Consider the following 14,045-nt stretch of genomic DNA (forward strand, 5'->3'; position numbering starts at 1 on the left):
TGTGGTTATGGAAGCTTCACCACATCTCGAAAAGCTTGTCCACAAACACTGGCTGATGTACAAAGATAGAAATATCACATTGGTGCAGCATGAGGTAATCCATCACAACTGCTATATTATTAAAGAGTAGAGGGGTCTTCATGTAACCATAGAAATTGGTCGTTCATTTTGTGTCACGCAAATAGGGGTTTAATAATGGAGGATGCTATTTATCCTGTAAAAAGGCTAGGTCAGAAAGACTCCTTGTGTATAATCCAGCAGAGTTAATTAGTTGATAATAGATCTTTGAGATGACAGAGTGAAGGCAGTGCGGGAGGGGGTGGGAGCACAGAAATGGCAGATGTAGCTCTTGTCAAAGTTGTTATTTCTGTTGGGTGTTGGTTCTGGAACAGCGCATCTCAAACCTTTGTAGTCTTCAGTGGGTTTACTCTAGTCTTTACTAACTAGTAGAACTATTTACACCTGCTCCAGGGACCTGGGTTCAATTCCTGGTTTGGGTCACTGACTGTGTGGAGTCTGCACGTTCTCCTGTGTCTGCATGGGTTTCCTCCAGGTGCTCCAGTTTCCTTCCACAGTCCAAAAGACTTGCTGGTTAGTCTTGGCCATGCCTTGTGTACCTGACCGAGTGTGGCAACTAGGGGAATTTCACAGTAACTTCATTGCAATGTTAATGTAAGCCTACTTGTGACACTAATGAATTTTAAACTTTAATAAATATATGGTCCTAATTAATTGATTGGATGAGTGAATTTTAAATTAAGTCATCTAGAATTAAAAGCTAGTCTCAGTACTGGTGACCATGAAGCTGTTGTCTATTGTGAAAACCACATCTTTCTTGTTCACTGATGTCCTTCAGGGAAGGAAATCTGCCATTCTCACCCAGCCTGCTACATGTGACTCCAGAGCCACAGCAATCTGGTTGACTTTTTACTGCCCCTCTGAAATGGCCTAGCGAGCCACTCAGTTCAAGGGCAGCTAAGGATAAGCAACAACTGCTGACCTTGCCACAAGCCATCAAAGAATAAAAAATCTAGATGGATCCAGTCTGTGGGGTTTGCATGTTCTCCCTGTGTCTGCGCGTGTTTCCTCCGGATGCTCCAGCTTCCTCCCACACTCCAGGGGTGTGTAGGTTAGGTGGATTGGTCATGCTAAACTGTCCTTTAGTGTCCAAGATGTGTAGGTTAGTTGGATTAGCCATGCTAAATGTGTAGGATTACAGAGATAGAGCTCAGCTAAGATGCTCTCAGATTTGGTGCAGACTCTCAATGGATCAAATGGCTTCTTCTGCACTGTCGAGATTCTATGGTATTCCACTGGTGAGGCTCTGGCTGGTAATGAACTTTTCAAAGTTATAATTTCGATGGTTGAATGGTTAGTGCTTGCTTTGTCTCATCTCCGGGAGTAACATACAATCATCTCTCCCCTTCATCCACATTGAGCAGGCTGGAACATTCAACCGTCTAGATGCCTGAGAGGATTGTTAAAACTGTACACTTGTCCTCAACACTGCAACGAGATCATAAAAGATGGAACAAGTACATTCCCAAAGAACATTTTCAATTATGCATCATTTCTTGTAATTATTTTAATATTCAAAAATAGATCAACATAGCAAGTGAGGTCATTGCAGATTGGGGCCTGCTATTCTTCAGTCCCAGTTAGGCAAATGCAAAGCATGTTCCTGGTGACAAAGATTGGAGTTCAGTAGTGGGGGTGTTGGGGAGATAAATGCAGAAGTGATTTACTGAGAACCCCGCACATATCACCCACGGCAGCACAGTGGTTAGCACTGCTTCCTCATAGCGTCAGGGACCTGGATTCGATTCCTGGTTTGGGACACTGTCTGCGTGGAGTTTGCACATTCTCCCTGTGCCTGCATAGGTTTCCTCCAGGTGCTCCGGTTTCCTCCCACAGTCCAAAGATGTGCGGGTTAGGTAGATTGGCCACGCTAAATTTTCCCTTAGTGTCAGGGGGACAAGCTAGGGTAAATACATGGGAGTTATGGGGATAGAGCCGGGTGGGATTGTGGTCGGTGCAAACTCAACGTGCAGGATGGCCTCCTTCTGCACTATATGATTCTATTAGCCACTTCGGTGTCTGTGGCACAAAAGGCCACCTCGGAGAGGTTTTATTAGGCTGATCCCTCCTCCCTCCGTCCCTTTTAAAGACACTGGGTCCTTGTTATACTTGTGCATGAGTACACATCATGCTCCAAAACCTCAGTTAAGCAACCATTAATCGTGAACTAGTCTCTCAACAGGCTATATGACTGCAGCAATGACAAACGGCGGAAGAGGGCAGGGGTGGGAAGTGAAGAAGGCAAAACATATTACACATTATACATTCCAAGGACTTTGGCCTTGGATTTGGCAGTGGCCTAGTGATATTGGCACTGGACTAATAATCCAGAGACCCAGTGTAACATTCTGGGACCTGGGTTCAAATCCCACCATGGCAGATGGTGAAAACTGAGTTCAATAGAAGATATTTGGAATTAAGAATCTACTGATGACCATGAAATATTGTTGATTAAACCTATCTGATTCACTAATGTCCTTTAGGGAAGGAAATCTGCCGTCCTTACCTGATCAGGCCTGCATGTGACTCCAGAGCCACAGCAATGTGGTTGACTCTTAAATGTCCTCAGAGATGGGGCAATAAATGCTGGCCCAGCCAGCGACACCCACATCCCATGAATTAATTTAAAAAATCCTTGGAACATAGGAGAATGAGGCTCTTACTGAGGTGTACAAAATCATGAAGAACTTAGAGATAGGATGAACGCACAGAGTCTTTTTCCCAGTTTAAGCTGAGAGGGGGCCAACTTCTTCACGCAGAGGGTGCTGCATGTATGGAATGAGCAGCCAGAGAAAGTGGTTGAGGCAGGTACAATAGCAACATTTAAAAAGTATTTGGATAAGTACATGGGTGGGAAAGGATTAAAGGGATATGGATCCAATGTGGGCAATTGGGACCAGCTGGGGAGGGCACCACGGTCGACATGGACCAATTGGGCCGAAGGGCCTGTTCCCGTGCTGTATTGCTCTGTGACTCTCAGTGCTAATCTAAAATAAAGAAAGGAGCTTAAAGATCAGTTAAAGAGGTCAATGTTTCGGATTTATTCATATTAGCAGATATTCGGTTTCCTACTATGAAACAGATTGAATCCAAAATTTAAAAAATAAAGGAATCAAGAGGCATTTAAATTGAGGCCAGGTTCCATGTCATTGTCAACAAAATGAATACCACAATATGTCTTTTAAAAACATTACTTTAAAAATCCATCAGCATTAGTAACATTGTTGAACTTCCCCCATCTTCACTGGAATCAAAGTAAATGTGGAACAAAAAAAATCTTGGAGATACAAAAACAAGTTATGTTCCTTGTTCATCTTTTTATTGAACTCTTGGTGGTAAATTCAAATAATTTAAGAACAAGTCACTTTGCAACGAAGACACTGCCCTCACCTTCTCTTGCTCCGTTCCCCCCCTCCCTACGACACAGCTGCCACACACACTCGCACAACCACCTCAACCCTCTGGGCAACATGGCTGCGCGAGAACAACTTCAAAGCTGTTAGCATAATGTTAACATCCAAAAGGGCCAGTGCAGCAATTAAGATGATTTTTGCATTAATCAGATACACCCACGCTGTAGCTCAGGAAGCAACTTATGGACAATCACCGTGAATACCCAGGTAAAAAGAAAATCAACTTACTCCAACATTTATTACACATCCTTAATGGGAGGAATTTACTGTGTAATGATTTCATTATCACGTCACATGAAATACGATTATAGGATTTGAGAATATACTATATATCACTCATTACTTTTCATAAATGTATCTTTTTTTTGTCTCATCAGTACCACAACGTACATACACAGCTTACAGGGTTATTCATTTTTAAAAATGGCTTTCATTATCTCTCTTGGTCACAGTCATTCACTGGAACAATAAAAGGTCTCCCCGTGAGTACACACTGTGCAATGCCAGCGCTCTGCGAATCGTGGCTTCATCGCACATACTTTAAATGCACTAAATAGAAATCCCACCGCCCATCAGACTTACAGCTCAGAACCGTGTCACAGCACGATACAAAGAGGAAAAAAATAAGAAAATCAAACTACACATTTCCTTCACTTATTCCACATCAGTTTGCAGACATTTTCCAATTCTAAATTTTTGAGAAGGGCGCACTCCCAAAGCTGGGGGGAAAAAAAAAAGAGGGCAACTTTTAAAAATTTCCCTTTTTGTTTTGGGGAGAGGAAATGAGCCAGTTACCAATGGCAAGTGCACAAATTCCAAATAATTTTGACTGTCCTCGCAATTTAAAAGTCGTCAGTTTTTAAAATGGACACGCCAACTCAAACCGGAGTGGTAGCCGTAATTTTTTGTGACTTGTGTACAGGTTTCACCACTCAAACAGTGACCGACCTGTAAGTGCGTTTGTCAGGGCACATAGCTAATTATCAGAGTTAGTTTCAGAATTGGAAAAAAAATTGCCTTGGAATACGAAAGTCTTAAATGTTTTTTTCCCCCAGTTGGTGCCCCTTACACAACATATAATGACCTGAGTATTTTAAGTATTTCAAGATTCATTCTTTTGGAATTTGTCATCTGTACAGTTTCTTTTAGACTATTACACAGGTACTTTACAAACGATTGATTTCTTTTCATTGACTGTACAAGTTGAGTTGTATAACTTTACAAGTAACTGCTTTTAAACACCTAGTTTTTTTTTAAATAGTTTTTTTTTAAGAAAACATTGTGCAGTCAATGCCACTGCTAAGGCTTTGATATTATCCAGATCCGCTATGGCAGGATTTTCTTTCTTTTTTTTCAAAAAGAAATGTTAAATGCAACACATTTGCGTGTACCAGTGCATTTCTTGTCTGTGCGCAAGAGATAAAAGTTTATTGCAACAAGTCTCCTACAGCCCGTGAAACGTGCCGAAGTTTAAGCAGGCGTCAGTTCCTGGAAGGTTCGGAAAAATAAACAGGTTTTTTTTTTACGCTGAAGCCTGTTCCGTGGATGGTTCGACAGTTGGTTGACTCTTCTCTTTGGTGTGACAGGGTTCCGTCACCTTTTCCTCTGTACTTTCCTCCCGCTCCGCACTTCTCACAGCTCCCTGCAGTTGCTGCCTTCGCTCCACCTCTGCTTTCAAATTTTCCAGATCTTTTTGGCTGTTAAAATATTTTTGTCCTTTTTAAAATAAAAAGCAATAAAACATCTGCAAGCAGCATCGTCTGAGGGGCGGGTGCAAAGGCAGGGTGGGGGCTTATCAGTAATATCTAAAAATGTCTGGGAGCAGTTTGGTTCCATCCCAATCTCCAGCTTCCTTCTGCACTGCTGTAATGCTCTCGTTCCTTTCAAGTTAGGAGCATCAGCCATACAATTTTTGGGGAGTAAGAGAATTTATACATACCAATCTCTGGCATTTTGGGGATAGCACGGTAACACAGTGGTTAGCACTGCTGCCTCACAGCGCCAGGGACTTGGGTTCAATTTTGGCCTTGGGTGACTGTCCGTGTGGAGTTTGCATATTCTCCCCGTGTCTGTAAGGGTTTCCTCTGGGTGCTCTAGTTTCTTCCCACAGTCCAAAAGACCTGCTGGTTAGTTGGACTGGTCATGCTAAATTGCCCCTTAGTATCAGGGGGATTAGCTGAGTAAGTACATGGGGTTAATGGGGATAGGGCCGATACAGACATGATGGGCCAAATGGCCTCCTTCTGCATTGTAGGGATTCAATGATTTTATACTTGAGTCACCCCAGATCATGTTAATTGATGCCAGCAGTTAAACTGCCAGAACTTAATCCATGTGAGTGGCAGGAAGCATGATCAGAATTTTCCATCCAGGTAGCTTTGGGCTGTTAGCTATTTGAGGCCAGCACATGTGATACTGGGGCAGGGGCAGGGCAGAGCACAGCAGTAACGCCCCGCCTGGTTAAATAGCTCATGGTACACCAGCAAGAGGTCAGGTGGTGACAAGAAAGTTGGTCTGAAAAGGAAAACAGAAAGTCCTCAGCCTTCTCTCTGGTATCTCCTGAGATGCTGTTTGGTCCTGGATTGCCCAGAAGGAGTAACCTGATCAAAAATTTCAAGATATTAAGGGGAGCAGATAGTTTCTCTCTTTAAACATTTGAGCCGGACCTTTCAGGAGTAAAATTAGGCAACATCTTTACACACAAAGGGTGATTGAAATTTGAAACTCTCTTCTGCCAGTGGCCACTGATAGAAGATCAATCATTAAAATTGGAGATTGATGATACTGTTTGAGGAACAGCAAGTCTACGTAGTCAGGTTACAGACTGGCCATGAGCAAGGGCCTAAAATGACCCACTGAGGAAATGTAAAATAATGGTGAGATTTTCCAACAGGGGCTGGAATTCTGTGGTGTCAGCAGCGAGAACGGAGAACTCGGCACTCAGCCAAGTCTCCATTCACAGTGGCGGGGACTGGAGATACCCAACCGCGGTGGCGGGGGGGGGTGGTGCCGGAGAACCCCAGCCGCGGGGGGTTGGTGCCGGAGAACCCCAGCCGCAGGGGGTTGGTGCCGGAGAACCCCAGCCGCAGGGGGCCAGAGAATCCCAGCCGTGGGCAATGTCGGAGAATTCCAGCAGTGCTTAAACAAATGGCTGACATGAAACACTGAACCTGCACGGCGTCTGAACATAAGAACATAAGAAATAGGAGCAGGAGTCGGCCATCTAGCCCTTCGAGCCTGCCCCGCCATTCAATAAGATCATGGCTGATCTGTCGTGGCTCAGTTCCACATTCCTGCCCTCTCCCCATAACCCTTAATCCCCTTGCCTATCAAAAACCCATCAACCCGCGTCTTAAAAATATTTAGCGAGGCAGCCTCCACCACTTCAACGGGCGGAGAATTCCAGAGATTCACCACCCTTTGAGTGAAGAAATTCCTCCTCAACTCCGTTCTAAACCGCCCCCCCTTTATCTTGAGACTGTGCCCTCCAGTCCTACTGTCCTTTCTGAGCGGGAAGAGCCTCTCCACCTCTATCCTATCCATCCCATTCATCATCTTATATGTCTCAATGAGTTCTCCTTTCACTCTTCTGAACTCTAACGAGTACAAGCCTAGTTTATTCAGCCTCTCCTCATAGTTCAACCCCCTCAATTCCGGTATCAGCCTAGTGAACCTCCTCTGCACTCCCTCCAAGGCCAAAATATCCTTGCGTAAGTACGGCGCCCAAAACTGCACACAGTACTCCAGCTGCGGCCTCACCAGTGCCCTATACAGCCGCAGCAAGACCTCCTTACTTTTATATTCAATCCCCCTCGCTATGAAGGCCAGCATCCCATTCGCCTTCCTGACCACCTGCTGCACCTGCAGGCTGGGTTTTTGCGACTCATGCACAAGGACCCCGAGGCCCCTCTGCACCGTTGCATGCTGCAGTTTTTCGCCATGTAAGTAATAGTCCTTCCTACCATTATTCCTACCAAAGTGGACAACTTCACACTTGCCAACATTAAATTCCGTTTGCCAGTTCCTGGCCCATTCGCCCAGCCTATCTAGATCCTTCTGCAGACTTTCCACACCCTCCGCACAATTTGCCGTTCTACCAATCTTGGTGTCATCAGCAAATTTCGACACCATACACTCGGTTCCCTCCCCCAGATCATCTATATAAATGGTAAATAGCTGAGGCCCCAGCACCGACCCCTGGGGCACTCCACTAGTCACCAACCGCCAATCCGAATAGCACCCATTGACCCCCACTCTCTGCCTCCTATTTGACAGCCAATCCTCTATCCACGCTAACACTCTACCCCCAACTCCATAACCCCTGACCTTCTGTAATAACCATGGGGGAGGTAGTGAAAGCAGATACAATAGTGACTTCTAAGGAGCATCTTAACAAATACATGAATAGGATGGGAATAGAGGGATACGATCCCCGAAAAGGTAGGGGGTTTTAATTCAGGCAGGCAGCATGGTCAGTGCAGACTTGGAGGGCCAAAGGGCCTGTTTCTGTGCTGTAATTTTCTTTTGTTACAATGGTGAGTCCCAACACAACACAACCCTCATCTATCATTAGCAGTCAAAATGCTTGCCAAATCATCAGTAGATGGTGCATGCTGAGCATGACAGGAAGAAGACCCCAGTGTAGTTTTGTGTCCCATTCGCACAGTCATTTATTACCAACTTAAAAATGAGGCTGAAAGTAAATGTGAAGGAAACAGAAAATGCTGGAAAATCTCAGCAGGTCTGCCAGCGAGTGTGGAGAGAGAATAGAACTAATGTTTTGAGTTGAAATGTTGGCTCTATTCTCTCTCCAGAGGCTGTCAGACCTACGGAGATTTTCCAGCATTTTCTGTTTCAGATTCCAGCATCTGCAGTAATTCGCCGTTATATTGGAAGGAAATACATCAGTTTTTTGTTCAGTGTGACGTGTGGTCAGAGGGATAAATACAAAGATTAGTTTCTTACCTGAGGGGTATGAAGAGGATTCCATTTATAACATTGAGTTGTTCTAACACACTAGCCATGGTGGGAGCTGTGAACTAAAAACATGGCAAGGTCACCGATTCTGTACAACATTCAATCTCCCCTCGTACAATTTTTGTCAATTGAATTAGACTGCGTGAGAGTTTGAGCAAATTCACAATCTATTCCGATTCCAGACATTGTACCCACCCCCCCGCTGACAAACAAGGTTTCCAATGATACAGCAGGCCATGGCAAGGCAGCGTGGCGAGGAGCCAGAGTTCTGACAGTCACACCTGGGTTTTCCCAGGTGTGAATAGTTAATCATTGGCTTCTGGTAACCATAGAGAGAACAAAAAGAAACTCTGGCACTGCCATGGTTACCTACAGCAGCCAAACCACACACAGTCAGAGAGATGTGACTGTGTGTGATCTAAACAAGGAAAATTAACCAGTTAAAGCTGAAATCACATCCTGCTCAGTATGCCTTTGAACTGTTCCTCCACGAGTGCCAGACCTTCACGTTGGGTTAATTGTGTCTGTGATCTTTCAAGGCTTTGAAATGACACGCATACAGATTCAAAATGAGGCAGCACATTTGGCAGTGTTTCTCTCGCCTGCCAGGTTACTCAGGGCAGCAGGAGAGAGACCTGCTTTCAATCTGCATCAGGAAACAGGCTCAGTTTATGAAATCACAAAGCAGAAAATAAAAAGACACTAAACATTGGATGGCACCTTCCAAAGCTATACCCGTTACCATCGAGAAGGACCAGGGGAACAGATACACAGGAACACCTCCACCTGGAAGTTCCCCTTCAAGTCACTCACCATCCTGTCTTGGAAATATATCATCGTTCCTTCAGTGTCACTGGATCAAAATCTTGGAACACCCTTCCTACCAGCGCTGTGGGTATACTTACATCACACAGACTGCAGCAGTTCAAGAAGGCAGCTCACTACCACCTTCTCAAGGGAAATTCAGGATAGGCCCAGCCAGAGGTTTTCATTCACCAGATTCCAGGGACCCGGGTTTGATTCCCAGTTTGAGTCACTGTCTATGAGGAGTCTGCACATTCTCTTAATGTCTGCGTGGGTTTCCTCCAGGTGCTCCCACAGTCCAAAGATGTGTGGGTTAGGTGGATTGGCCATGGTTAAAAAAAGACTGCCCCTTAGTGTCCAAAGATATGTGGGTTATGGGATTGTGGGGTAAATGCATGGGGTTGCAGGGATAGGCAGGGGCTGGGCTTGGATAAGATGTTCTGTTGGAGAATCAGGTATGTAGATAAGACATAGGAGTTGAATTAGGCCACTTGGCCCATTGAATCTGCTCTGCCATTCAATCATGGCTGATATTTTTCTCATCCCCATTCTTCTGTCTTTTCCCCATAACCCCTGATCCCCTTATTAATCAAGAACCTATCTATCTCTGTCTTAAAGACACTCAATGACCTGGCCTCCACATGGCAATGAGTTCCACAGGTTCACCATTCTCTGGCTGAAGAAATTTCTCCTCGTCTCTGTTTTTAAGGATCGTCCCTTTAACCTGAGGTTATGCCCTCTGGTTCTAGTTTTTCCTACTAGTGGAAACATCTCCACGTCCACTCTATCCAGGCCTCGCAGTGTCCTGTAAGATGCTTTGTTGGTGCACATGTGATGGGCTAAATGGCCTCCTTCTGCACTGTTGGGATTCTAAAACAGGGATTTAAACACAAACAATTCCCCAGAATTGGATTTCATTGCACCGACTGTACAAAGATAAAGGGGGAATTTTGACACTTCACATGAGCACAGATGACTGGCGATTGTCTAAGGTCTCATCAAAACGGAAATAAATCCACAGGATATCAGTTTGCAGAGAAGGATCCACAATAGAACACAGAACATAGAACATTACAGCGCAGAACAGGCCCTTCGGCCCACGATGTTGCGCCGACCAGTTACAAAAACAATGACCCACTAGCCTATACCAATCCCTTTTCGTCCATAAACCTATCCAGAGATCTCTTAAACGCCCCCAAACTAGACGCATTTACAACTGCAGCAGGCAGGGCATTCCAATCCCTCACCACCCGCTGGGTAAAGAACCTACCCCTGACATCCGTCCTGTAGCTACCCCCCCTTAATTTAAAGCCATGCCCCCTCGTGCTAGCTTTCTCCATCCGAGGAAAAAGGCTATCACTATCCACCCTATCTAAACCTCTAATCATCTTATATGTTTCAATAAGATCCCCTCTTAGCCGCCTTCTTTCCAACGAAAACAACCCTAAATCCCTCAGTCTCTCCTCATAGGACCTCCCCACCATACCAGGCAACATCCTAGTAAACCTAATGGTGAGCACCAGACAAGGAACTGAATTTGGAGGAAAACTGGAAAAACATGGGTTATTCAGTCTGGAAATGAGGTAATTAGGAGCAGGGCTGCGTATATATAGATACAATTTTAAAACAGTGAACCACCTGGAGCTTTTTAGGTTGGGCAGATGGTTGAGGGGAAGGGGGAGCTCGAAGTGGATGAAGATAAATATAAAACTGATGCAGGAATTTCTTTCGCAATGAACAAAGTGAACTTTTGGGAAGATCGGTAGAGATGACAATTCTACCATAATATTAAAGGTTATTTGGATGCTGCGATGAGGATGCGTTATAGACTTTTCCTGGGTGGATGAGTTTGAATGGACCAAGTTGTCCTCTTTGCCCTTAGTTATCCTGAGAAAATGAAACTGGGTTCTCGTCAGTGTCTTGTGCCACTCATCTTTCACAGCTTTCTTAGGGTGGTACAGTATTTAGCACTGTTGCCTCACAGGGCCATGGAACCTGGCATCGCTTCCAGCCTCAGGTCATTGCCTGTGTGGAGTTTGCACGTTCTCCCCGTGTCTACACAACATGGGTTTCCTCCAGGTGCTTCCTGTTACCAAAGATGTGCAGGTTAGGTGAATTGGCCATGATAAATGTGTAAAGTGCCGGGGATAAGGTGGGGGACAGGACCTGGGTAAGATACTGTCAGAGAGTTGGTGCAGACTCGATGGGCCGAACAGCCCCCTTCTGCACTGTAGGGATTTTATGATTCTCCCCCTCTCCATCAACGAAGATTGGAAATTCCTCAACAAGGCGATAGAAGTAGAATTCAAGTCAGGACAAATCCTTTTTTACTTCATTCACGGGACATGGGCCTCACTGGCTGGTCTAGTTGTCCGAGGACAGTTGAGAGTCAACCACTTTGCAACAAGCCAAGTTTGCTGATGCAGCTCCAAAAAGGAACGTACTTAATGGAATGAATAACAGCCACAAGTTCCCACATCAGAGAGAAAACACAACACATTACTAATCCCAATTAATGTCAAACATATGGGGAGGGTAAGTAGGTGCTTTTCTTATTTAGCATAGAGAATCACAAATAGGTCAGACTGTGACAACAAATCCCCTTGGTAAGCCACTTTTACCCCCACAATTTTGGTCACCTTGTTATATGAAAGACACGGATAAACTGGAAAGAATGCAATGAAGATTGACGAGGATGTTGCCAGGACGAGTGAGCCTGAATTACAAGGAGAGGTTGGCCTTGAAATGTAGGAGAACGAGGGGTGACTTTATTGAGGTGTATAAAATCACGAGGGGCTTAGATAGGATGAAGGTACATCGCCTTGTTCCCAGGAAATGGGAATTGAATACAGAGGGCAAGTGTGCGTAGTTTAAGGTGAGGGGGGAAGACTTAAAAGGGGAACTTCCTCACGCAGAGGGTGGTGCAGATATGGAATGAGCTGTTACAGACAGTGGTTGAGGCAGATACATTTAAAAAGCATTTGGGACAAGTACACGGATGGGAAAGGATTAGAGGGATTTGGGCCAAACGCAGGCAATTGGGACTAGCTAGGAGGACACCGTGGTTGGCATGGACCGGCTGGGCTGAAGGGCCTGTTTTCATGCTGGATTGCTCTATGACCTACCTTGAGTGGGAGAATGCTGGCGTTGGATCCATTCTTGTAGATCTCATTCATAGTACGCTGGAGAGCCACAGCTTGTTGTGTGAGATACTTCAAATACTCGGAGCTTTCTTTGGTCTTCTCGTGATTATCGCCCAGCTGTGCAGGGAGATGGAAAGGGGGATCAGCAAGTAAACTCGCAGGGTTACAAACGACTAGATTACAGTAATATAATCCACACAGCAGACAGACGTACCGTCTGGGACCAAGCCAGCAGCCTGTCAGCTTGGCTACTGGTGTCTGGCTTTGAGGGGACTGATAGGATAGGGAATAAAGGCAATTTATCGTCAGGTTTACAACACACATTCACACGGGACTGGTGCAAGGTACTCTGTGAGTGAAACCCAATACTGTTGTAGAACGGCAACGGTTTCAAAAAAAAAGAAATACAATTCAACACAAATTTCCAACGTGTGAGACAGATACAGAGTAAATTAGCATTGTCCCAGGTATTATCTCAATTTAAATTGAAGAATTAACCGAGGTGATGAATTGCTGATGTAAATGATAGCATCTCTCCGTTTCCACGTCACCCTGGTCATATATTTGATAATTGCAGTGAACCCTTAAGCGTCAGGCAAGAGAAAAGAAAAAAAAACCATTTGTTTCGAGACTCCCTGTGTGCCGTGTAGCTGAACCAAATCACTTCAACTGTCCAAACTGACTTGTGCAAATGTCTCAACAGCACAATAGACAAGTATTATAGAATCCTTTCACTGCACAGGGAGGCCATTTGGCCCATCGAGTTTGCACCAACAATAACCCCACTCAAACCTTATCCCTGTAACCCCACATGTTTAACCTGCTAGTCCCCCCCGACACGTGGGGGGAATTTAGCACGACCAGTCAACTTAACTTGCACGGTGCGGGCGGCACAGTAGCACAGTGGTTAGCACTGCCTCCTCACAGTGCCAGTGACCTGGGTTCAATTCCCGGCTTGGGTCACTGTCTGTGTGGCGTTTGCACGTTCTCCCCGTGTCTGCGTGAGTTTCCTCCGGGTGCTCCAGTTTCCTCCCATACTCCAAAGATGTGCAGGTTAGGTGGATTGGTTATGCTAAATTGCCCCTTAGTGTCAGGGGGAATAGCAGGATAAATGCATGGGGTTATGGGGATAAGGCCTGGATGGGATTGTGGTCAGTGCAGACTTGATGACCGCACGGCCTCCTTCTGCACTGTAGGGTTTCTATTAACCTGCACATCTTTGGACTGTGGGAGGAAATGGGAGCATCCGGAGGAAACCCATGCAGACATGGGGAGAACGTGAAAACACCACACAGTCACCCGAGGCTGGAATCGTATCTGTGTCCCTGACGCTGTGAGGCAGCTGTGCTAACCACTGTGCCGCCCCTATTTTTTTTTAGCCCTAAGATGCTGATTTGAGCCCATGTGGTGCAGACAGGGGAGGCAGTGGTGCAGCAGTATTGTCACTGGACTAGTAATCCAGAGACCATGAGCAAGATTGTTGTTCAACTCCCACAGGGCAGATGGTGGGACAGGAATTCAATTAAAACCTGGAATTAAAAGTCTACTGATGACCATGAAAGCATTGTCGATTGTCGTAAAAACCTATCTGGTTCATTAATATCTTTTAGGGAAGGAAATCTGCCATCCT

At 45.3% G+C, this 14,045-nt stretch overlaps 1 protein-coding gene across 4 annotated transcripts in view; it reads right to left on the minus strand.

Annotated features, from left to right (window-relative positions):
• Positions 1-3,091: 3,091 nt before the first annotated feature.
• The window catches only part of cluha (CLUH binding protein of NUMT mRNA a), a 97,129-nt gene continuing 86,175 nt past the window's right edge, over positions 3,092-14,045 (minus strand). For all 4 annotated transcript variants that reach the window (XM_080210368.1, XM_080210367.1, XM_080210369.1 and 1 more), the window contains exons 24-26: positions 12,398-12,532; positions 8,457-8,530; positions 3,092-5,188 (exon numbers count right to left, since the gene is read on the minus strand). In XM_080210368.1, coding sequence (XP_080066494.1) covers positions 5,014-5,188; positions 8,457-8,530; positions 12,398-12,532 — 384 coding nt within the window. In that variant the 3' untranslated portion in view covers positions 3,092-5,013. The remainder of the gene's footprint in view (positions 5,189-8,456; positions 8,531-12,397; positions 12,533-14,045) is intronic.

Source organism: Carcharhinus amblyrhynchos, chromosome 23 (assembly GCF_965287045.1).
Source record: "Carcharhinus amblyrhynchos chromosome 23, sCarAmb.v2.hapA, whole genome shotgun sequence".
In the NCBI taxonomy this organism is placed as follows: Eukaryota; Metazoa; Chordata; class Chondrichthyes; order Carcharhiniformes; family Carcharhinidae; genus Carcharhinus; species Carcharhinus amblyrhynchos.